This window comes from Myodes glareolus, chromosome 15, assembly GCF_982192425.1.
Source record: "Myodes glareolus chromosome 15, mMyoGla1.1, whole genome shotgun sequence".
NCBI classification, from domain to species: domain Eukaryota; kingdom Metazoa; phylum Chordata; class Mammalia; order Rodentia; family Cricetidae; genus Myodes; species Myodes glareolus.
In genome coordinates this window covers 23,283,685-23,308,738 of record NC_142040.1, presented here as the reverse complement: position 1 = coordinate 23,308,738, position 25,054 = coordinate 23,283,685, and the positions used below count along the sequence as shown (strand labels likewise).

The following is a 25,054-nucleotide window of genomic DNA, read 5'->3' as shown; positions in this document are numbered from 1 at the left end:
GTCCGTGCTGCTTATCCAGGAAATTCAGGGTGCCCTGGGGGCTCCTAGGTAAAGCAGATGTATCTGAACTTAGAGTCCATCTCCATCACTCGCTTGCTTCACAGCCTAAGCAATAAGGCCCAGGTTCTGCACTTCAGCTTCTTACCTACAAAGTAATTATAATAACACTGTACTGATACAGTCCTGTGAGGGTCTCAGGAGATGCTGCCAGGTAGCCCCCTGTCTAGCACATTCCAAGCACCCCATAAAGAACAGATAGTTATATACACAATACTTGTTTATATAATATATATACAAATAAGCTATATAAATATGTGTATATATGTATGAGTGTGTAGGAGCAGTAAGAAGACAAAGATAGCATTGTCCCACCCTGTAAACCCAGGACATGCCAGCCATCCTGACTTTCCCCTGACACCTTCGGGTTTCTCATCTCAGGAGTGATTTTGCAAATGTTCATGTGTACACGCACACACATACACACATGCACACACATACACACACACACACTAAATATATAGATATATAAGTACACACCAGCATATAAATAATAATTTAACAGCAACCTAAGCATAAGACTGTCCCCCAGGTTTCCTAGTAAGCAAAACAAATTTAGTGGATCGCATGTTTTTCAGGAAAAGTCGGTTTCAGTTCTGGTTTGTAGGGACAATACAGACCTGACTGTAAGGGACCTAGCAGTATTATGTATTATCCTCAATAGCACGTTCATGTAATGACAAACACCTTTTCTAAGATTTATTTCATCTTTTTTGTTTAAGTGTGTTTCATCTGCATGTATGTGTGTGCACTGTACGTGTAAAGTATGTGCAGAGGCCAGAAGAAGGCATTGATTCCTCCAGAACTAGAATTGCAGATGGTGTGAGCCACCATTTGGGTATTGGGAATTGACCCTAGATCCTTACAAGAACAACAGGTGCTTTTGGCTGCTGAGCATCCCCATAGTCCCTCCATTTTCATTACTATGTGTATGTATGATATGTGAGAGTGTGCTTATGTGTGGGGGGGGTGTGCATGTTCATGTTTGTCCAAATGTGTGTGTGAAAACCAGAAGACACCTCAAATGCCAGCTTCAGGAATTTCTTTCTCATCCTTTGACATGGTCTTTCATTGGAAAACACCAGTTAAGGTAGATTTCCTGGCCCAGATCCCCAAATCCGATCCCTACCTCCTGGCAATGAGATTACATGTGTATGTCAGCATACCCAGGACATTTATGTAAGTTCTGGGGGTTGAACTCAGGTCTTTGTCTTGAACGACAAACTCTCTACTAACTGAGCTATCTCCCTTCTACCCGAAACTAAGATTGTTCTAAATAAGTAATAAAGAACCACAAGGGGTTAGAGAGATGGCTTCATGGTTAAGCGTATTTACTGCTCTTCCAGAGGACCTAGGCTTGACTCCTAACCCTTACTTGGTAGCTCACAACCCTCTGTGACCGGGTTCCAGGGGCTCTGATACTCTTTTATAACCTCCAAAGGTACCAAACATGCTTGTAGTTCACAGACATTCATGCAGGAAAACTACCCATATGCATAAAATAAAAAATATTAAAAATAATAGCAAAAACTAAAGGACCACAAGACCAAGAACGTCTCAAGACGTCACCAAGGTACCTGGTGTCTTTCAACCCTTCTTGACCAGGTGATCATAAACCCTTTGTCAAAGACCTTCTAAGAAACTGTTTCTCCAGGGGCTTCCTTCCTTGCCTACCTGTTTTTTCTTACTGAAGAGCCGAGTAGTCAGGCCTACTCGTGGGCATTCTCATCACTGTGACCACTTAAGAGTTAGCGGCGGGGGGGAGGGGGAGTGTGAGAGCATGTGTGGGGAAACTCTGGAGCACTGGCGGGAGGCCACTGCAGAAGTCAACCGAAACAAGTCTACCCTTTCTCTTGTTCTACGTACAATGCAATGACGTTCTTTGAACAGGCTCTTGTTTTAAATCAATACAGAGTAATATGAACTTTAGAAGATGATTTTTTTTTCAGTCCTGGGGCTTGAATCTCTTCTCACCATGTCTTTACTATAGGTGCTGTTTTCCATGGCTTTGTGGTCAGGTGACTTGTGTCATGTGTGTATCTGTATGTGTGATTGTATGGTGCATGTGCATTTGTGTGCCTGCCTAAGGGTGCACAGAGGCCACTGGGCATTCTCTTCTACTACTCTGCTTCCTGGTTTTATTCCCTTGAGAAAATAAGGCCGGAAATTCTTCTTTTATTTAGCCACCACAGCACAGGCACAGGCAAACTTAGGAGTGCTGGGGATTTGAACTCAGGCCCTCATGTGTAGAGCAGCAAGCTCAGCTCTCTGACCAATGAGCCATTATCCCCAAGCCTCAGCTGGCGTCTCTTTAAATTCTATTTACTCTCTTTGGATGGGCTCAGCTGCTCCCTGCATCTCTAACTCCTGTTACACAGATCTTCCAAGATCCAGACACATGAATCGAAGGGCTCTGTGGACATTCTCTGTGTCCAGCGGTCCTTCAAAAGCTACCTTCTAAATCAGAATTTCCCATTCTGAAAGTCCTCAACCTCTTTCTTATCCGAAATGCCACCAGGAAGTACTACCAGCACTGCCCGAACTTAACTGCAAACCATCTTATTTAAATGATGAGATATTGACTCTCATGCAACAAATAAAATATATTTCAAATAATTATGAAAAAAACAAATATTGAAGACTGGACAAGTGGAAACTCTCAAAAGTTAAACAGCTGATGATTTTTTTTTTAACAAAAGAACTAAAAATTCTAAAGTGAGCATTGTTTGTGTACTGTTGTAAACCCAGCACTTAAAAGCCTCAGACAGGAGGATCTCAAGTTTCAGATTCACCCGGGCAACATAGTAAGATACTGTCTCAAAAAGAAAATCAACTTCCCCATATATTTTATTTGAAAACCCATAGTTAACTCAGAAGTGGTTTTTGCTAACTAGAGACAGTGTCTTTTGTATAGTCAAAAGGAGACTACTGCCTGCCTAGCACAATTTGAAAGACACCAAGATACCCAGGCTCCAAACAGTATCTTCAATAGAATTGCCATTTAGGATATGGGCAGGCTGAAAATAAAAAATAAAAATAAAAATAAATGAAAAGGAAAAAACGAAAAACCCACTCAGCCCCTAGGAAAAAATAGCATACATACTATTGTGTCCTCTTTATCCAAAAGCAGGGATTCTCTCTCTCCCTCCCTCCCCTCTACCTCCACCACCCCTCCCTTCTCATCATTCCTTCCCTGTATTGAAAGCCTTGCTCACCTGTGTTGTGGCTCTTTTCCCTTCAAGAGGCCACCTTAGGTCACAGATATACACTGTCACTCTGAATCTTCATCTTTTCTTTCTCTTACACACCTGAAGAGTCAGGGTTGATGCTCACCATGGAGACATCTTCCATTGTAGCCATCTGTGCATGTCTGCTGGCCAACCACTGGGTTAACCTATGGGTGAAGGAAAAACAGGTCTTAGTGATGCTCTATGGATAAATGTTGCATGGGCAAGTATTAACAACTGCAGTTAAAGGCCAAATTCATCAAATAAATAGTCCCTCCCCCAAATAATCTTCAGACAAAGTAGCTCTACATGCAGAAGTTCCTGTCTCTGGTGTTCCATCTGCTGGCATGGCTCTTTACGGAGATGATGCAAAGGGAGACATTTTGTCTCTGGTCAACCTATCCCCACTTGCTCCCCCTCCCGATTTCTCTCTGGCGTTCTCCATCACTAAATCATATTCAGTTCCCTCAGATGTCCTTTGGGTCTGTAGATCTCTGCCAGTGTTCTCGTGTGCAGGCAGGGTTCTTACCTAATACCCCTTTCTGTTCCGAGTTGTGTTTTGCTCACTTAAAATAAATAGCCTAAGTTCAGCAACTTCAGGGAAGAGAACTCAACCCTTTGCACTCTGTCGCTGTCCACAGGTAAATAAAATCAAAACTCCCAAGCAAATTGATGAGCTGATCGAGATTGAGAGCGACACAGGAACTTGGTATAGGAGGTGTTTTGTTCGGATCCGCACGGAACTGTATGGAGTAAGTATGAATTTGTTTCACGACAATCTACACATCAATTTCTGACATTTGGGGATAGTCACGGAGAGACTGACTATGCCTGTCCCACAAGGAGGACTTTTCCATGCTATCTAGGACACCTGTCTCTTTCACTAGGACCAGGCAACTGAACCCCTCTCATCTCAGAGGCTAGCCAATATGCTCCATCCATCATGAGGAAGGAAAGTGCTGGGCCAGGAGTCAGGGCAATGAAAGTCTGTCTCAGTATCTGTTGGCCTCCAGGAAGCTGAAAAGTGGGCATTGCTAGGTAGGCCTGGTGATTAAGGCCTATAATTCCAGGTAGTATAATTCCAGGCGGCTGAGGCAGTGGAATTGAGGAGGGAGGAAGGAAGGGAGGGATGGAGGGAGGGAGGGAGGGAGGAACGAACTTAGTTTAAGGCCAGTCTGGGAAGCTTGATGAGAACCTGTCTCAAAATAAAAAAAGGAGGATTGGGGATGTAGCTCAGTGGTAGAACACTTGTCTAACACACTTGAGGTTCCAAGTCCAGTCACTAGTACTGCAAGAAAAATGAAAGAAAAGGAGGGAGGGACAGAGAGGGAGGGGGAGGGAAGAAGAAAATTCCAGCCTTTGCTTCTGTATTGATGTTAAGACTTTATATTATAGTTGAAATTCATTCAACACTGCGAAAACTTGGCTTTTTTATAATTTGATGGGAAGGGATGGGAAGTGGGGTTCACTATGTAACTGTGTAGGAACACTAACCATCCGATATTTCACAGATTTGGTTGACTTTTATGAGATGCTTCAACTACCCAGTCAGGGAAAACACCATAAAGCTTACGATCGTTTGGTTCACCCTGTCTTTTGGGTAAGTGACATTTAAATTCTCAGTAGACAAAATCAACTGTCACATTGTGACTCCCAGTTGTGTCTTTGTCTTTTTTGTGCTCTCTCTCTCTCTCTCTCTCTCTCTCTCTCTTTCTCATGCTCACTCTCCTTCCCTCTCTCTCTATTGCTTTCTCTTACTCTCTCTTTCAAATTTTCATATGGTTCAATTCTGCTAACTTTACTGATGGAGGAGGGTTATCTGTCTATGTGTTACTTTCATTAGTTAATAAAGAAACTGCCTTGGCCTGATAGGTCAGAACATAGGTAGGCAGAGGAGACAGAACAGAATGCTGGAAAGAAGGGAAGTGAGGCAGTCGCCATGACTCTCCTCTCTGAGACAGACACAGGTTAGAATCCTCCTGGTAAGCCACCACCTCGTGGTACTACACAGATTATTCAAATGGGTTAGATCAATATGTAAGAGTTAGCCAATAAGAGGCTACAGATAATGGGCCAGGCAGTGTTTAAAAGAACACAATCTAGCCGTGCAGGAGCCAGGCGGGAATGCAGCCCGCCGTTCCTTTTACACTTTACCAAAAACAGATATTTGCAGCTTACATTTGCTGACAGTCGCATTTTTGTTTCTTTGTTTTTTTTTCAGGTTTGTTTGTTTTGTTTTCTTTATTTTCCCAAAATAGGGTCTCTCTGTGTAACCACTGTGACTGTCCTGGAACTTGATTTGTAGACCAGGCTGGTCTAGAACTCAGAGACCCTCCTGCCTCAGCCTCCTGAGAGCTGGGATTAAAGGTGTGCACCACCACCACCCAGGGTCACAGGTTTTATAACTACTAAACAAACCCTTCTGTTACTCTTCTGGGAAACTGCTCTGGCAAACTCAGTGGCACCTGGGAAGTCACATGAAGCCCTGGGTGACTCAGCTGTATGCTACCCTCGGTCCTTCCTCAGTTCAACCCCAGCCACACTGGCCTGTCTGCTTTTCCCTGAACTTGACGAGCTGTTTCGGCCTCCAGCTCTGCCTTGGCTGCACCACCCCTACCAAGAGTACTACTGCCCTAGGCTGGCAGCTGCCCTCCCTCCCTCCCTCACCCCTTCACCTCTTCCTCATGTCACCTTCTCAGTGACCCTGCCCCTGAGTTAGGGCCTTCCTCCCTAGTCCTCTCCCTCCCTTCCTCTCTTTTTCTCTCCCTCCATTTCTTTCTTCCTCCTTCCTTTCCTTTTTATTTTTTTTTCAAATATTTATTTATTTGCTTATTATGTATACAGTATTCTTTCTTCAGCCCAGAAGAGGGCACCAGGCCTCATTACAGATGGTTGTGAGCCACCATGTGGTTGCTGGGAATTGAACTCAGGACCTTTGGAAGAGCAGGCAATGCTCTTAACCTCTGAGCCATCTCTCCAGCCCCGTTCCTTTCCTTTTTAAAGTCAGTTCTTCATATTCCAAGCTCTCTGGTCCCTTCTCAGCTTTATGATTCCATGTGGCACTTTCTATTTTCTACCGTACAAAATGTTCTTTAAGATTTGCTTTACTAGCCGGAGAGATGGCTCAGGGGGCAGAGTGCCCAACTGCTCCGCCTGAGGACCTGAGTTCGATTCCCAGCCCGGCGCTGCATGTAGTTCCGTATACCGTCAGTCAGCGCCACCCAGTGGCCTGCAGAACGACCCACACATAGTCTCCCACTGTCCACCGTAGATCCGCGTGGAGTAGTAGGCAAAAAAAAAAAAGCCATAAAAAAGATTTGCTTTACTGATTTGCATGTGTGTGAGCATATGCACCTGTGTTACAGATGCCAAAAAACAGCATGGATTCCTTGGAGCTGGAGTTACAGGTCTTTGCAGATTGCCAGCTTGTTACATGGGGACTGGGGTGCAGCAAGGACTAGTAACTGCTGAGTCATCTCTGAAGCTCCCCCCAAAGTCTTTCTTAAAATTCTATATAAAGACTAAAAGAGGACTGAAGAGATCGCCATTAAAGACTGAAGTTTACAACCAAAATTTCAAGACCAAAAGTTAGGCCTCCTGTTCTGGAAGTACCGTGAAGGAAAGGGTTTTAAGCTACCACCCACCCACACACACACACACAGAGAGAGAGAGAGAGAGAGAGATGAGAGAGAGAGAGAGAGAGACAGAGAGAGAGAGAGAGAGAGAGAGAGAGACCATATATACATCCCTGACACAGAATAGGAGTTCAGTAAACAGTTGTTGCCTTATGAATAAAACTGCCGTATACATGCTCTAAGAATGGGGGAGGGTAAAGTCGTGATTTTATTTACTGATACTTGATATCTCTACTTCAGAATGTGTGTGAAACCCTGTCACCTCATCCTTATAGAGAAAGCAATGAGATAATAACCTTGCACTGTCAAGTCCAAAGGATCTGGGTGCCTAGTAGAACCCAATATTAATCATACAGGTTCCATCTCTCGGCATCTGTAAACTACAGCAAGCACAGTGGTCCCTTTCCCACTGTTAGCAAGGTGTGATGAAGGAAAAGGGGAATGTTCTGGGCAGGGATTCTGGGAGCTCATTCTATGCAGCTCGGTTAGCCACGTGTCTTCATTCTCTGTTTCTAAGTTGGGAGGCTTAGAGTTAGAGGCATAGCTCAGTAGTATAGTATAGCACTTACCAGGCGTGTGTGAAATCATGGGTGCCTTCCCAAGGGAGGCATGCCAAGTAAACGCTCCCAACTTCTGAAGTATATAATTTTAGAGGAGAGACGGAAATGAAGAGCATTGAGTTCCTACCATTAGTTTAGCACAGAGTTCGGTATGAAAAAGGCAAAGATAAACAAAGAAAGTCCTCAATGTAGCCAGTACCCTGCCGATTATCTGGGTAACTTACTCGTTGCTGACCAGAATCTAAGTTTCGCCACTTTCCTGATATCTCGGTACGGCCTACTATTGAAAGGACATCCAGCAAATGTTTGTTGACTAAGTGAAACGTCAGCTAAAAGGCCCCATCACTGGTGGTGGATTTCCCGAGATGATGTGTTTTCCTTGTCATTCCCATGGTTTTGCCTTGTGACTCTGACCAGAGAGCAGCGCACTGGTGCTGACCCTGAGTCATCGCTTGCCCAGTGACTACCCACACCCTCACACTTCATGGTGCACACACAGCCTGTGAGGAGCACGGGGTGGAAACCTACGGGGAGTCCTGGGGACCACGATGATGATTCTAATGACTCATTTGGGCTTTGGATACCCTTGGTGTGGTAGGCACTTTGCATCCCATTATACCTGAGCAGCTGCCTGTGGAAGGTGGCTAGTCCTAGATCCTGTGTAGTCAGCGTAAGTGTGGTAAGCCAAGACAGAACCAAAGGGCCCGAGTTCATGCGGCAGGCAAATGACAAGACCAGGACTTGAATTCAGTCTGCTTACGAACCACTTCCTCCCCTGAGTCTCTTAGTATCACTGGAATACGCTAGAAAGAAAAACTGGAGCAAACAGCAGAACAATCCCCTGGGGCGCTCCTCCCCAGATTCATGATGCCCTGGCTCAGCTTCATGGACATGGACCCAGGGATCACAGTATGGAAGCCACTACATTAGAGTGGCACTATCTGATGCAAACACAATTTGATCCACTTATCCCTTTTGATATTTTCTGGACGTGAAAGTAAAGAAAAAGAATGGATAAATTCTTTTTATCTGTTTATTATTATTTTAATCTGTTTTATTCAACTCATTGTGTCGAAAGTAGTATCTGTGATCAATATAACATTATTAATAAATGATTTTACATTCCTTTTCCATACCTCTTGAAAACTGTGCCACCAACACAGCCCCCATCAGACTGGCCACGTTTTCGGGCCTTAGTGGCTACATGTGATCAGTGGCTTCCAGGCTGAACAACCTGGCCACAGCTTTTACAGTCACACGTCAGCGATTGTGAGACAGGGAGTGGGGATAACCTGGGTATTCAGGCTGCTCAACTAGTAGAGTGCTTGCCTGATATGCATGAAGCCCTGGGTTTGGCCCCCAGCCCCTGTAAAACATATGTGGTTGGCATAGGCCTGTAATCCCATCAGTGGCAAAGTGGAGGCGGGCAGATTGAAAGTTCAAGGCCTTCCTCTGCTACATAGTGAAGTGTTAATCTAATTAATCTTTATCAGTAAAAAAATCGGAAGCAAGATATCAGGGTAAGAACCTGAAAGATCAGAGAAGCAGGTAGCAGCCACCAGTTGCTTCCTACCTCTGCCATTCCCGTATCCAAAGGGGCCAAGATCCTCTCTCCGCCCCACCTTACTGCTCCCGGTCTCCTCTCTTGTCTGCAGTCCTCCAAACTGCAGGTTAATTTAGGTCAGCTAGTGGCTAGCTCTGCCCTCTGACTTCCAGCAAGCTTTATATGTCAGAACACAATCAAAATATCACACAACAACGTAGAACATCTGAGGCTATCCGGGCTACATGAGACCTGGTCTCAGAATAAAAGACATGTGTGAGGGAGAGAAGGGTGGGGGAGGGGGGAAGGAGGGGAGAAGAAAACCCCAAAGGTCCCTTCCTGCTGCCTTGAGCCCCTTTGGGAAACTTATCTCCCGCTCCAGACTAGCAGTGCCACAGCTATGTAGGAAGCAAAACTGATGCTCCACTAGTCAAAGAGGTGATCCTGGGAGCTCTTCCTGGGTCCCAGGACTCTCTTCTACCGGGCTAGGGGACAGAGTTTCTCAGTGGAGTCCAGGTTGGTATGAATGACATCGGGACCAGCATGCCATGTTTTTCGATCTATTTATGTTGCCATCACAGCCTAAATGCCTCACTTCTTAGTACCATTACATGGGATTTAGGATTTTTTTTTGATTCATCTATTTATTTTATTAAACAGCAATCCTATCTCACTTCACAGACCAATCCCAGCTCCGACTTCCTCCTCTCCTCCTGTTCTCTCCAACTCTCCCCCCCACTCCAACCCCCATCCACTCCTCAGAGAGGGGAAGTCAACAAAGCCTAGCATATCACTTTGAGGCAGGACCAAGGCCCTCCCCACTATATCCAGGCTGAGCAAGGTTTCCCTCCAAAGAGGATGGGCTCCAAAAAGCTAGCCCCAGCCACACAATTGTCACCCGGTTTTGAAGGGAACACACTCAGACCATAGCCCTGTGTGTGGTTACAGGATGAGATTCATACAGCTTCCTTTCAGAATTGCAGGCTTCAGGAACTACAGATTGGAGGATCCAACTGTCTCTTTATCTTGTTTTTGCAGGGGGAGAGGGCAGCGTTTCAATCATTGTGTGATGATTTGTTCAAATGTTTCAAGGTGACCGTCGTAGCTGGAAGCATTTCTAGGAGCCACTGCCGCCCTGATATGTCAAGAGCCCTGCATGGCCTTGTGTGCACACGTGTGTGCACTGTGCCAAACATGTTTCTTCGCCTTTGCAGGTACTATGGACTGTCGGTTTGGTTCCCTGATGTCATTAAACATCTGCAGTCTGACGAATATGCCCTGCTAACGAAAAACGTGCAGAAAGATAAATACGCAAACTTCAGCATCAACTTCACCATGGAGAACCAGATCCACACTGGAATGGAGTATGACAATGGCAGGTCGGGAAACTTGGACATAAGTTACCATGCTCGCTAGTCACAAACACTGGCTTCGCCGTGGTGTCCAATTACTAAGAACCAACTCCTGTGGGGTTTTCAGTTGCATTGTTAGTTGTTTGAGGGTGTATTTTAAGCATTTAAAATCCACTTTCAAGAGATGCAGGTCAGTTACTTCAAACTACTTCAGAAACTGGCATTGAATCAGTCATGTGCCTCTTGGAGTTTAAACAAAATGCAACAATGGAACCACTTCTGAAACTGTGTGGCCTCATGCTTACTGGAGGGCTGTGAAGGCCGTGGAGGGTTAGCAAGGCTGAGCACAGGACAAGGCTGCTCCTTAATGTTAGGTAAGGCAGGAGCTCAGGGCGTGGGTCTGCTTCATCTTTTCAGAGAGAAAAACAGATGGACGAGGGCACCATGGTCCTGTATGAATCTTCTGAGCAGAAACCGCTGATATGAACTCACAGGAGCTCATCAGGCTTAGAAAATTGTCTTAATTTTTAAAATGATGAATTTTTTTTTTACATTTCCAAGATAATCAAAATTGCCCCAGGCAAAATCCTGTTCACTGAGATGAAAAAGACTTGTGAAATGCTTGTGGCCAAGATAAGGGACACTTGCCCATATGGTGGGTGGGGTATCATTATTCTAATTAGCAGTCTAATAAGAAACCCAATCATCTTTTCATGTATAATGGCTTTGCTTGTTTTAAACAAGTTTTTCAATAATGAATGTATGAAATTGAAGGAAGAAAGCATACCAGTAGATGGAAAATGAATGAATGGGAACCATGACGTTAGGAGACATAAAGCACAGGGAGAGACCTGCTCACAGCCCGAGCCACACAGTGTCAGCCTCAGTCACCCACCTGAACCACTGGTGGGCTGCATGTGCATTCCCGAAAACCTTGAGCATCAAATTCTGTAACTGTGGGATAAATATTTGATTTTAAAAGTGTTGTTCTTTCATTAGCAATTTCTAAGATACAGCGGGTGCGATGGTACCTGTAATCCCAACCCTGGGAGTGGGGAACCAGGAGGCAATGAGCTTGAACCCAGCATCACACATAGCAGAGTATGTCCCACATAATAAGGTGTTTCAGAACAACAAAAACAACAGGAAAAGGGGATATTTTTAAATAGTGTTTATGTCTGAGACAGTCATAATTTTAGTAATATTTGTTAACATTCTAAACTGGATGTCTCATTTGTTAATTAATGTGCAGTGTAATGATAATATTATATTTAATCATTTTAACCATTCTACTGTAAAATCCTTGAGCCAGATGTGATGGCACACACCTGTCATCCCAGCACTTGGGCGGCAGAGGCAGAAAGACTGTGAGGTTGAGGCTAGGCTGGGCTCCATCCCCAAAATCTGTCTCAGAAGTCCAAACTCCAGGCTGGGGAGATGACTCAACGTTTAAAGTCATTAGCACAAAAGCCTGATTGATCCACACACAAAAAAAAAAAAACAGACACGATTACACGCACATTATAATCCCAGTACTCTTTTAGAGAGATAGGAATGAAGACAGAAGAACCTCTGGACTCTCACTGGCCAGCTAGCCTGAGCTATGTCCAGTGAAAATCAAGAAGACCGTATTCCAACAAGGTGGAGGAGTTAAAACAGCGCCGGAGGTCTTCCTCCATCCTCCACACTTACACCGTGACATCCACATGCCCACATTCCCTCATGCACACAAACACGCGTGCGCACACGTAGGGAGGATTCTTTTAGGATCCCCAAACGAGGAAAAACCTTACAAACATACATTTTGAATTTGAAACATCTCTTTTAGAAGAAGATAGACGAAAGGTTTTTGTCTTTCAAAAGAAATTTGAACTCCTGCTGCTGACCCGCTTTTAAATGACAAAATGCCAGCTTCCCTGTGTGCTGTCCCCCAGTGGGGATCCTCTACACCCTGACCCAGAACACCCTCTGGGCGGTCTGCACAGATCCGTAGGGAGCCTTCCTTTCTGTATGCAGGCTGTTGTGGGACAGTCCAGAGGCCTCTTTAAGTCCCTAGACAACATCTCTCCCTAGCGGGGAGAGGCTTACCATCCCTTTCTCCAATGTCACTCTGTGTGTGTCACACGTTTAAATTGCTTCCCCTTTCCAGATTCAGACTCATTTTAAGAGTTTCGGCCTTCACAACCCTTTCAGCCTCCGTCAGCACACCTAACAGCTTTCAGTGTGGCCCCTGGAGTGGAGAATGGGAAGGTGGTTGTCTGTGAGGCCACAGTACATTTTCAGTTGAGAAAAGCAACTGGGCATGCAGATGCGAATAGACTTTGATTGTACTCAGCACGGAGTGGGTTCTTTTCCGCCAGCTCACATGGCTCTAAGCGTTAGTCTCCTTCTCTGCTAAGGGTGAGGCTGAAAGACCCCCGATTAGGGGAGACTCTCACTCAAGCCTCGGGATGACGCAAACCCCCCCAGTAACTCACGAGAGACCGTCCTTGCTGCAATCACACGAGGTTTAATGACAAGACGACAAGACAGGGACCAGTGCACTGGGGCCGAGACTCATAACCCACGCAGGGGAAGAGTTCGACCCTGAGTGACCGGAAGAAGTAGTTTTTATAGGAAGAAACCACACAGCCCAGTAATCCGAAAGGAGGGCAGGGAGGGTGCCACAGAAAATTTCGAAAATTCCAGTGATGATTACAAGGGGGCAACTCCTTGCCTCTCAAGATCATTCTCAAGGTCGTAATAAGCTAGTTCCTATACCAATGATAATTACTAGGGGGTGATAATTACTAGGGGGAATCTCCCTGTTTCTCAAGATTACTCTCAAGATTACAATCTACCTTTATCTTCAGCTAGTTCCTGAAACCCTGAAATTGGCTAATCCTAGATTTCTGATTCTTCTCTTCCTGCTAGATTTTTGGCTCTGTTTTCCTGCTAGGGGGATCTGGATTTATCCAGGTCTTTCAAGGCAACAAGTGTCCCCCTCTCTTGGCTTGCTAGGAATACACTGAGTCTCTAAGAAAGGTATCAGGCTTACTGATACTCACTCATCCGTGGCCTCAGCGAGTCCATTTCAATGACTCATGGGCTCTTTTACGACATTAGGTTCCTTTTTGTTAAGCCCATTATCAAAGTCCCCATTGTATGTAGTCCCTTAAAAATGTATCTGACCCTATTTCATCGATCTGCATGTTTCCAAAGGTCAGCAGGGCTCTTGTAATTTGATTTGGCTCAAGGAATATCTTTGACTGTGAGAAGGAAAATAACCCTGGAAATAAGTGTATATTTTTTCACCCTTGTCAGCCATCCCTCCCACGAAGAAGACGAGCTCCCATGCTTGGCCATGTAAGGTTCTAAACTTAGGAAAAGGACTTTAAAAAAACTCGGAGGGCTCAGTCGTAGAGCCCTTGTCTAGCATGTCCAAGTTCCTAGATCTAATCTTATGGCTATAATATATAAACATAGGTAAAAATATAATGTTCAGATATTACCACATCTTCAAGTGATAGTCACACGTCTCAATGGAGATTTTTCAACAACAACAACAAAAAAATCTGGGGAGAGAATAGTGATCAAAACCAAACAATCCAGAGCCACAGTTCCAGCTCTCAAGACTTTTGCCATCATTGTGAAAAACCAACGAACTCAAGTGTCATTGCTTCTCCCGGCAGGAAATGATATTGAACAATGGTGTAGCCAAGAAGCCAAAAGGGCAGAAGTAGCCGCCTAGAAAACCAAGATGCCCTCTATAACTTACGGATGGTCATAGCAGGGTGCCATAGATCTAAGTCCATTGACTTGACTTTGAACTCGAGTAGATAAAAGTCAATTCATTTGTCTGTGTGCATGTGTGTACAGATTCCTCGGAGTCAAGTTCAAGTCCGTAACTTTCAAAGATTCGGTGTTTAAGTCCTGCACCTTTGACGACGTGACCTCAGTCAACACCTACTTCAGGAACTGCACATTTATCGATACCCTTTTTGAGAACACAGGTAAGGTATAGCTTACACTACTTACAGCAGCAGCAGGGAGCCTTCAAAGGGCCCCTCTCTTGGCAGAAATGTCATCATCATGTGACATTGGGGCCAGAGGCTTGTAAAGTGAAGATTTAAGTGTGAATGAACGATTTTCCCATATCAGGTTGAATCAAAAGCAAGCTGGTATTGTTTAGCTTTCTTTGATTTAATATAGAAACTACCTTCAAAGCTGACTAAGTAAATAGCCCCTGGGGGAATAATTAATTCTTAAAGAAAAGAATTGACCTGTGGGTTTACTTGTTTTGATAATCTTGATTTCACAATCTGGTTCTTGCTTAAGTAAACCTGTCTAACTCTCCAGTTCACAGAGGTAGCAGTGTGTGGTTGTGCTCAGTAACTTAGAATGCTTTAGCCCCAAGTGTGAAATGGAGTTTCAGAAACTTCCCAGAAAAATAAAGGAAGTGGACATTCCCGTCTAGGTCATCAGACACTCACAATCTCAGACGGTTTTCACAATACCTGAGGCTTAGAAAAGCTAAGTGATTTGGTCACAGTAAATGACCTAGTAACCTTAGTTACAACTAACCTTGGAGCCCTGGTCTATGTGACTGTAGTGTCCATGCTTTCTTTCCCTTTCCTATATATTTGTCTAGAATCACATCCCAGCACTGCAGGAAGATGAATGAATGTCTGCCCTGTGAGCAGTCCTGCCTTTTGGCGCTCAGTCAAGAGCCAATTCTGCCCCTCTCCAATAAGAATAAGGCCGAGTGTTGTCTTCTAACCCATTTGACCCCAGAAGACCAGCTGTTTTGAGTGAGCAGAGGGTAAACTGATATGCAAGGAAGGTGATGGTTTTGCCCTGAGCTCTCTTAGCAGAACCTAGCAACATGTAACATCCTTCTTGAAGAGATAAGTTCAACAATAACAACAATAAGATGCAAAGAAGGGCTTCTGGTGACCTTCACTGGAGACTGACCTTCATTCTTCTGTGAATTTATCTTATGTAGACCTTAAATTATAAACGCAGCTTCAAGGATTCAAGGAGGGTCCTATTCCTTCTGTGTGCCTCAGAGATCCTAAAAATGACAGTGATGAGGTCAGCCTATGTATAATTGAAGATAAATTGTTTCATAATCATATTATATAGGACTTATTACTATTAAAGACGTTGGTCTTTCTGTAACATGGTAAATGTAAAGTAATATTGCAAAGGTGTAAGCACTAATATGGTTGGCAAAGGCCAAACACAGGGAATCGAGATAACTGGAAACTTTAGTTAATTCAGTCCCTTATCCAGCAAAGGGAAAGCTTCACGCTGCTACTTTGTAATGTGAGGTCCCAGACTAGCTCTCATGCTCCAGCAAGGAGGCAGAAAAAGTGAAGCCAGCCTCACTCAGCCATGGGATGGTCAAGGAGCCAGCAGTACTGTGATTCTATGCTGAACTCTCAGTGGGCCTTCTGCTGCCGCCCAGATCTGTCACTTGCGCCTGGCAAGAGCTTGATGGATTTTATTTGTTGTTGCTTCTACAGATTTTGAGCCATATAAGTTCATCGACAGCGAGTTTCAAAACTGCTCGTTTCTTCACAACAAGACGGGATGCCAGATTACTTTCGACGATGACTATAGCGCCTACTGGATTTATTTTGTCAACTTTCTTGGGACGTTGGCAGTGTTGCCAGGCAATATAGTGTCCGCTCTGCTGATGGACAGAATTGGGCGTTTAACAATGCTAGGTGTGTGCATATAGTCCTGGGAATAAAAAGAGCTGCCCCTGTGATCTAGAGAAAACCTGTGTCCTACCTTGTTCCCTGTCCCTGTAGAATGCATGTCCGTAAGAAATCTCTTAGACCTTTGTCGTTAGGAATGAACTGTAGTAAAAAAATGTGTCTAATTACATTTCATATGAGCAATCCCCATGAGTTACAGACTGAAACGCTCATTATGTGTAACTAGTGTATATTTTCCCACTTAAGTAGATGAGTAAGGAATGATGGCCTTTGGTAAATGTCACATTCAAAAGGTGTTTAGACTGCCTTTCAAACAGGTGGATACCCTTGAACTTAAGTCCTATTGAGCCCAGTCTACAGCTTCCCCATGGAACTGTCTGCTTAAGAGCACTCCAAGACCAACAGGTCCTCGCTCTACTGGGATGACAGGAAATACTTTGTCCTCTGTTGGCAGGTGGCTCCATGGTGCTCTCGGGGATCAGCTGCTTCTTCCTGTGGTTTGGCACCAGTGAATCAATGATGATAGGCATGCTGTGTCTGTACAATGGGCTGACCATCTCAGCGTGGAATTCCCTCGACGTGGTCACTGTGGAACTCTATCCCACAGACCGGAGGTAGGCTGGCGCGGGACCACTGAAAGGTCGTAAGCGGAGAATGTGCGTGGTTTCCTGGCTGCCCAGACCCAAATAATCACACAGAAACTATGTTAATTACAACACTGATTGGCCAGTGGTGTAGGCATATTCCTGACTAGCTCTTACATCTTAAATTAGCCCGTCTCTATTAATCTGTGTATCATCATGTGACTGTGGCCTACCAGTAAAGTTCTTGGCACCCTTCTCCTTCAGCAGTTACACAATGTCTCTCTGACTCAGCCTTCTTTCCTCCTCTATCTCTGCTTGGATTTCCCACCTTGCTATATTCTGCCCTGTCATAGGCCAAAGTAGCTTCTTTATTAACCAATGGTAACAAAACATATTCATAGTGTATAGAGGGGAATCCTACATCAAAAGGTCATTACAGAGATAAGCAAACTGTCACTCACAAGGCAGTGAAAATCCACAAAATACCTAGCTTATGAACTTGTATTTTTAAAAAAGATTCCTAGCAGGAGTTAATAGGACATTACAGAAATGTAATTCTGTCCATGATTTAACATGTTGGCTAACAATAACATTGAGCTGTAATGTCACAGTAAACATTAGAGTTTAATAGCCTGTCTTGGCCTTCATTTTGGGTACTTATCAGTCCTGTGAAGGTCATTGCCTTAGATTTGGAGGTACCTGTGCTAGCAACTATAAAGAGGTAGAAGGTGTCTCTTGATGTTTTTAGTCTGTTGGAAGAAAGCCTAATATATTGATAATTATAAGAAGGAGGTTAGAGAGGTGATTCAATGGGTAAAGCACTTGTCATGCCGAGTGTGAAGACCTAAAACCCACATAAATAAATCTAAGCACAGTAACACCCATCTGAAATCCCTGTGCTTGAGATGGGAGGCAAAAATGGGAGGATCCCCAGAAATTCGCAGGCTGGCCAGCCTGGTACATGCTGCAGGGAGCAACCTAGATATTCTTTTTCAGACAAAGTGGGAAGAGGGTGTAACACCATCTGAGGTTGTCCCCTGACTCCACAGTGTACTGTAGCTTACTCATATTTGTACATACACACACACACACACACACACACACACACACACACACACACACAGGCGCATGCCCTTTTAAAAGATTTATTTATATCTGCATTGGTGTTTTGCCTGTTTGTATGTATGTGTGAGCATGACAGATCCCCTGGAACTGGAGTTACAGACAGTGTGAGCTGTCATGTGGGTGCTGGGAATTGAACCCAGATCCTCTGGAAGAACAGCCAGGGCCCTTAACCACTGAGATATCTCTCCAACATTCCCCCACACCTTTTTTTAAAAGAAGGTTTCTACTGGAATATTACTCATCCAATCCCCAATAGACATGGATACTTTAGGCATCATATCAGAGAGGGCTGGGTAGAACCTCAGGAGTTTAACTATATTAAAAGCTTAGAAGTCCTGTTTTTCCATCCTGCATAAGCTGAAATAATGCCCTATGACATCTTTTATTTCATGCAAAATTCCCATGTTTTGTCGCCCTGAAAGTCCTCTGCACTGAAATATTCTGCAGCTTTTGAATAGAAAGGGATCCCTCCCCTCAAAAAAACTACACTGAGACATTGGCAGTCTTGATTCGTGACTGATCTTATGTCATCCCTCTGACTTCATTCTCTCCACTTATTAACCACCCCTAGGCTTATCCTGTACAAGGCAGACTCACATATTTATTCCTAAGGAGCATCTTTACATCTTTTCCTGGCTTATAACACCTGTATTGGTACCCACATGCCCAACTTTCTATAGAATATCCAAAACACAAGAACACTGTTATTCATATTCTTAATAAACTCGCTATCATGTTCTTAGGCATTGAGAATCTGCATACAGCATCCCCTTGACCCAGCCAACCTATGTTCACTCTCGGTGTAGTGAATACACTGAGTTTTCCTTCATCAGCATCTCATTTTGAAAACTGGACCCACAAAATTGGGCATTAACTGCTACATTTTAAATCATGCCCTCTGTGTTAAAGCAAGGCGGTAAGAGACTCCCTCCCGTTTGTTTTGCATTGTCTGAGTTTGACAGAATTCTAGAATAAATCGACTGACCATATAATTCATAGGAGGATAAGTGATGAGCATTCTCTTGGGGAGTGGCACTGGTTTTAAAAGGAAAAAAGAAAAACTCAAGAGTCGGGCAGACCTTTCCTGTGACCAGCCTGCCCCGATTGTGTTGTTGGAACGGTGAAAGACCAAGTAAAGAGAAGGTGAGCTTGCTGTGTGTGCTCACTTGGTCCTCCAGGACAGAAGAGGGCAGGAAGGGATTGGATGTCCAAGAACTGGGTAAGCCCTGTATGGCATTTCCTCTCTGTGGAGGACAGGCGCTTGTCAGTTACATGCACAGTTACCTGTGTATGCAGTTACAGTGTGGTCTGGTTGGGTCACTGGGAGGAAAGGACGTGGTGGTTGCTGTGTCAGGGAGGGTTTCTCTGAAGAGTAGTGTCTGAACTTGGACTTGAAGAAGTTGGGAAGAGCAAGGTAGTCTAAGAAATGCCACCTGGAAAGCCCTGGAAGGCTGTGTAGGCAGAGTTTTCCTGTCCTGCAGCCGCTCTCAATGAACCGGCAGCTACTTCCCAAATAACTGACTCAGAGACTTAATACAAGTTATAAATGCTCGGCCCTTAGCTCAGGCTTGTTACTAACTAGCTCTTACAACTTAACCCATTTCCATTAATCTATGTGCTGCCCCGAGGCTCATGGCTTTCACCTCTATCCCATTTTGTGTGTCTGACTTGTTCTCCATCTGGCTGGCGACTCTTCTGACTCTGCACTTCTTCCTCCCAACATTCTCAGTCTGGCTGTCCCACCTATACTTTTTGCCTGGCTGCCAGCTTGTCAGCTTTTTAGTAGCCAATGAGAGTAGTATATATATATTCACAGTGTACAGGAGGATTATCCCACAGCAAGGAAGGGAGCTAGCAAAATTCAGCAGAAACTCAGTCATAGAAGTCAACCCATTGATCATGCCATGAGGACAATAAGGGGGGGCTTATAGAGAGAAAGACAAAAATCAAGCATGAGTTGGGAGTTCATGCTAATGAGAGAGGAGGCAGGAATCTTACTTGCATTGCACTCCAAAGAGGAAGATGTAATCTAAAAAAAAAAAAAATGTAGATGAGAAAAAGGAGAAGTCAGAATCCTACATTTTGATCGATACTCAGGAAAAAAATAAGAAAACTGCATAATTGGTTATACATTGGAATGAGGGAAAGAGGTTGTCAAAGGGAGGCTCCTGTTTCTGCTCGCACAGCTGACCGGATGGTTGCACCGTGTTGAAGCAGAGACACTCTGGAGGAGCAGAGCATTCCGACTGGGGTCAGGGAGATAATGAGTTCCCTTTAGAGGAAGTTGAATTGCCATGGCTTCATGGAGCTGTCCAATGGGCATTTGAATTTATATGTGGGAAGCAAAAAGATACCTCAACTGGGGATAGAGCCACTGACAAATTGATCCAGAAGACACTTAGGGGATGCATATCATGAACCAGAGTGGTTTCAGTCACCGGGGTCCAGTAGTGGTCAGACAGCAAGCCTAGGCTTGATGGAGCCTACACTCTGGTTGGGAAAAAGCAATCAATAAACTACTAGATAAGTAAAGTAGACATAGTGTATCAGCTGGTGCTGAGTGCTATAGAGAAAAACAAAACTACCCAGGGGCCTAGAGGGTGATGGGATGGAGGAAGGCTGTAGTTGCAATAGCAGGCTCCAAGGAGATGTGGATCCTGTAAGGTGACATTTGAGTAGGTACTTTGGAAGAGAGCTTTCTTGGCACAGGTGGCAAGGCCCCGAGGGTATGAGGAGAAGGGATCAGCTAGAGAAGGGGCTGAACTGGACATATCCACAGTTCAATGTCTCCATCCAACCTTCTCTTTTTAATCCCTCTTCTTGTCAAAACTGTGAACTTCTTTCAAGTCCTAAGTGTAGCCATGTGTGGCTCTGGCCCCCTTTTTTTTTTTTGGTCAGCAAGTCTTTCATCTAGTCAGTGGCTTTCTGCTGCCACCATGTGGCTGGTCATGGCAGAGTTCTTCTGCTCACACTTCCTAATCCTTCCAGCCTTTCCCTCCCTGGAGCTCAGGCCAGGAACCACACCGGGGGAGGTGACGTCATCCGGGTTCACACAGTCCCTGAGCTGGCCTATCTTCAGAGTACAGACAGATCCTTCCTGCAGGGGTCCCTGCCTTTTCCCAGCCTCCTCCTTCCTGCACTCTCACGTGTGCACGGTTCAGCTATGACCCCAGAAAAGGCTTGAAAGAAAAACCCTGGCAGCTCACACCTGTTAACCTCTGCTAGTACTGTTGGTTGCTGCTGTCACCCAGGTCTGTGGGTGATTTTTCTCTATCTCAGTGAGCTAACGCAAACCACTGACCAGAGTTAAACCCCTAACTCCCTCCGCTCAGGACTGTTCCAGTTCAGACAGGCATTTTCATTTCCTTCCCACAGCCAACTGGTAACCCTGATCCTTACTGACATGGGTGCCTGTAGGGAGACCATTCAGGCAGCCTGTGCCTCAGTGGGTCTTTCTACTGCAGCATTCTCTCTGTCACCCCATCCTCTGCTGGTCTATAATGGCCTCTTATTTATTTATTTATTTATTTGTTTGTTTGTTTATTAGATTTGATATGAAGGACTCTTTGAGCTACCTAACCAACTTACGTATTCCTGGTTGACTTTTCTCTGTGTGCCATATCGTCTCCCTATATCTGTTTGCATTTTCTACACGTTTACATTTTGGCATTGACCAGACAAGTCAGATTCTTTCTGTCTCTGGCAGTTAAACATACTACGGGAGAGCTGAGCATGGTGGCCTGTGTCTATAATCCCAGCATAAGGGAAACTGAGGCAAGAGGGTTGGGATTGCAAATTTTAGGCTATGGGCTGCATACAAACTCCAGGCCAGCCTGAGCTATGCAGGAAAACCTGTCTCTGAAAAAAAAGAAGGGGAGCTTGAGGGGATGGGAGCACACACTGCCTTCCCACAGTCTCACTACCACAGCGTAGTGCCAGCAGATCCCGCTGCGTGGAAACAGGATGAATGAGAAGCAAATGAGGGAAGTAGCCATCGAGCCGCTTCTTGAGCCCTGGGGAGGGTGCTTCTCTCTGCTCCGGGTATTGAACAAGTCCTGGCATGAAAGGGCCACAGACACCATGATGTAGTAACAGCACAACCACCGGCTTATAAGCTCATCGAGCATGTGTGCTCTAGGACCTGGAGTCATGCCAAGAGTACCATGTCACTTGTTTGAGTCTGCTGGACTCAGGAGATGCCTGACTGACCATTGTGCTGAGGGCAGGGCATTCTTTCCAATCAGCTGCATGTCTTAAGCCCTGCTCACATCGCCAATGAAAACCCATCCTTCCCCATGCCAGCTTCTGAATGATGCACCTACTGCAGTCTTTGCTGCCCACTGACTTCTGCTGAAATACCTTTAAATGCTGTGCTATTCCTTAGTGAACCACACCATTGAGCACATGACAATGGGACATTAGTTTACTGTTTACTATCTGACACTAACGAAAGAATTGGTTTCTTGGGAATAGGACTTTGTCTTCCTCATTTGCTGAATGAATGGCATACACATCTTAAGTGGTCCATATACCAGAGCTAAGAAGTCCAAGTGGGGGGAGGAGCTCAAGTTCAAGGCCAGCCTAGGTTAAGTAGACGGTGTCTCAGAAAATAAACAAACAAACAAAAAACTCATACAAAAAGAGAAGGAAATAAGCTTTGTAAAATTTACCTGGGAATAGACTATAGTGATTCCTCCAAGCCTGAGGCCAAGCTTCCTCGGGTCTGAAGTAAGTCACTTAAACCCATCTTGTGGGCTTTCTCCACTGACCCCTCAGTGTCCCTGTTCTACTGAGGCCATTGTAGTCCTTCATCTCTGCATGCGTGGTTGTCAGCTTCCTCCCTCACACAGCATTGCCTGCTGGGGACCTTTTCCTGCTCCCACTACTGCACCGGCCGTGTCTTAGTTAGGATTTCTATTGCTGTGGAGAGACACCGTGACCACGGCGACTCTTATAATGAAAACATTTAATTGGGAAGGTTTGCTTACAGTTCAGAGGTTTAGCCATTATCCTTATGGTGGGGAGCATGGCCTCCCTAGGCCTCCATTCAGGGACACCCCTGACACATGCCTGGCCTCAGCAGCTTTCCTTAATCACAGAGGTAAATTCCATAGTCCCTTTCTTATATCTTTTACTCCCAAGTCCAAACCACATGGTCGAAGGTGCCAAGTTCTCATGCCTGCTGAAGATGGAGCGTGGCTCCCTTGCCCAATTACATCTTCACCTGCTTTGTGTTTTCCATCGTTTTCTTCACTGCTTGAGCTCGGCTGTCCAGAAACTCGCTCTGTAGACCAGGCTGGCCTTGAACTCACAGATCTTCCAATTAGATCTTCACCAGCTTTCTGTTTCTGAAGATTTCCTTCATTGTCTAAGCTTGCCTCTTTTGGGACTTGCTCTGTAGACCAGGGTGACCTCAGACTCAGAGATCTGCCAGTCTGTGCCTTCTAAGTGCTGGGATTAAAGGCATACACCACCACGCTTGGCTCTAAGATTTTCCTTAATTCCTTTTCACAAGTTGGAAATTTAGCTGGGTAGGATCTTGCCCTGAGGTCACCACTCCCTTTATTCCATTTCTTTTTTTTTAACATCTATTTATTTATTTATTTATTCCATATACAGTGTTCTGCCTGCATGAATGCCTTCACTCCAGAAAAGGGCATCAGATCTCATTACAGATGGTTGTGAACCACCAAGTGGTTGCTGGAAATTGAACTCAGGACTTCTGGAAAGCAACCAGTGCTCTTAACCTCTGAGCCATCTCTCCAGCCCCTTATTCCATTACTTAATCTGTTTATCTCCTTGAACACAGGACTTAGCTTCATTCCACTTTCTGGTGCTCCTCAAATTTTACATTTTCTTGCTCCTTTTCATTATATATCTTAACTAGAGTTAACACTAATAACCACACAACAGAGTCTTACTAGGCTGTTTTGAGATTTCCTCTGCCAATAAAATTAATCCAAAACACTTCACGTTAGCCTGAGGCAAACTCTTCAGACAGAGACAAAGGCAGCCACATTCTTCACCGAGGTATCACAAGAATGATCTCTAGGCCACATATTAACATTCTTCTCCTCTGAAGCCTCTTGAGCCACGCCCCCACAGTTCAAATCACACTCCGCGTCATTGACATTCCATATTCCTACTAGGATGGCCTATTAAGCAGTACTTAAAGCATTCAACTGCTTTTCTATTTCATGGTCCCAAGATTCATATACCTTCAAACAAAAGTAAGGTCGGCTCCATCCCAGCAATACCCTGGTCCTGGTACCAACTCTGTCTTAGGGTTGCTGTTGCTGTGAAGAGACACCATGACCACAGCAGCTCTTATAAAGGCAAACATTCCATTGTGAAGGCTTTCTTAGAGTTCGGAGGTTTCGGTCCATTGCCTTCATGATGAAAAACAAGGCAGCGTCCCGGCAGACATGGTGCTGGAGAGGCAGCTGAGAATCCTACATCGGGCAGGCAACAGGAAGTGGTCTGAGTCACTGGGCAGTATCTTGAGCATACATAAAACCACAAAGCTCGCCTCCACAATGACACACTTCCTCCAACAAGACCACACCTCTGAATAGTGCCACTCCCTTTAGGAGCCATTTTCTTTCAAACTACCACTACATGTGGAGGAAAGAACGATGTTCAAAACCCAGGTGCAGGTTTTGTTAGAAATCAGCTGGACAACAGGGGCAAGCCGTGTTGCCTTCCAGAGCCTTGTTTTTCTCATCTGTGAACTGGACAACAAATGAGGTGCTGGGCTGATATTTCACATGTTACCTTTACCCAGTGTTCTACAAGATTAGTTCTTCTTAACTCATTCTCAGGGGAGGGAATGAGACCCAGACATGAAAGCAACTTGTCCAGGGTAGCTTAGTCTCGACCCCAGATGCCATATCCAGAAGTGCCATTTCAGGCCAGGTGACAGGCATAGGTCCCTGCCTTCTCAGGAGGGACAGGTCTCAAAGGCACAGGTCTGGGGTCTGTGTGCAGGAAGCTTTCCTGGAGTCAGCAGGGTTGGGTGGCACATGCCTGTAGTCCCAGCCCTTGGAAGACTGAGATCGGAGGTTGAAAGCTGAGAACTGACGAGGCTACAGAGTGAGTTCAAGGTCAGTCTGGATGATTTAGTGATCAGAACAACAGCGGCAGCAACAACCACAAAACCCTCAATCCAAAGCAAAACAAAACAAACCAGAAATCCGTGGGTTGCTGGGCTGCACAGCAGCATGAATGGCTCTTGACCTCAGGTGAACTTCCATTTGCTGCCCAGAA

The 25,054-nt window shown here is 44.9% G+C and overlaps 1 protein-coding gene across 1 annotated transcript in view; it reads left to right on the top strand.

Annotated features, from left to right (window-relative positions):
• Sv2c (synaptic vesicle glycoprotein 2C) overlaps positions 1 to 25,054 on the top strand; it is a 195,194-nt gene that overhangs the window by 154,316 nt on the left and 15,824 nt on the right. The window contains exons 7-12 of the mRNA XM_087896799.1: positions 3,926 to 4,036; positions 4,796 to 4,884; positions 10,237 to 10,401; positions 14,233 to 14,366; positions 15,882 to 16,085; positions 16,534 to 16,693. Of these exons, the coding sequence (XP_087752925.1) occupies positions 3,926 to 4,036; positions 4,796 to 4,884; positions 10,237 to 10,401; positions 14,233 to 14,366; positions 15,882 to 16,085; positions 16,534 to 16,693 (863 nt within the window). The remainder of the gene's footprint in view (positions 1 to 3,925; positions 4,037 to 4,795; positions 4,885 to 10,236; positions 10,402 to 14,232; positions 14,367 to 15,881; positions 16,086 to 16,533; positions 16,694 to 25,054) is intronic.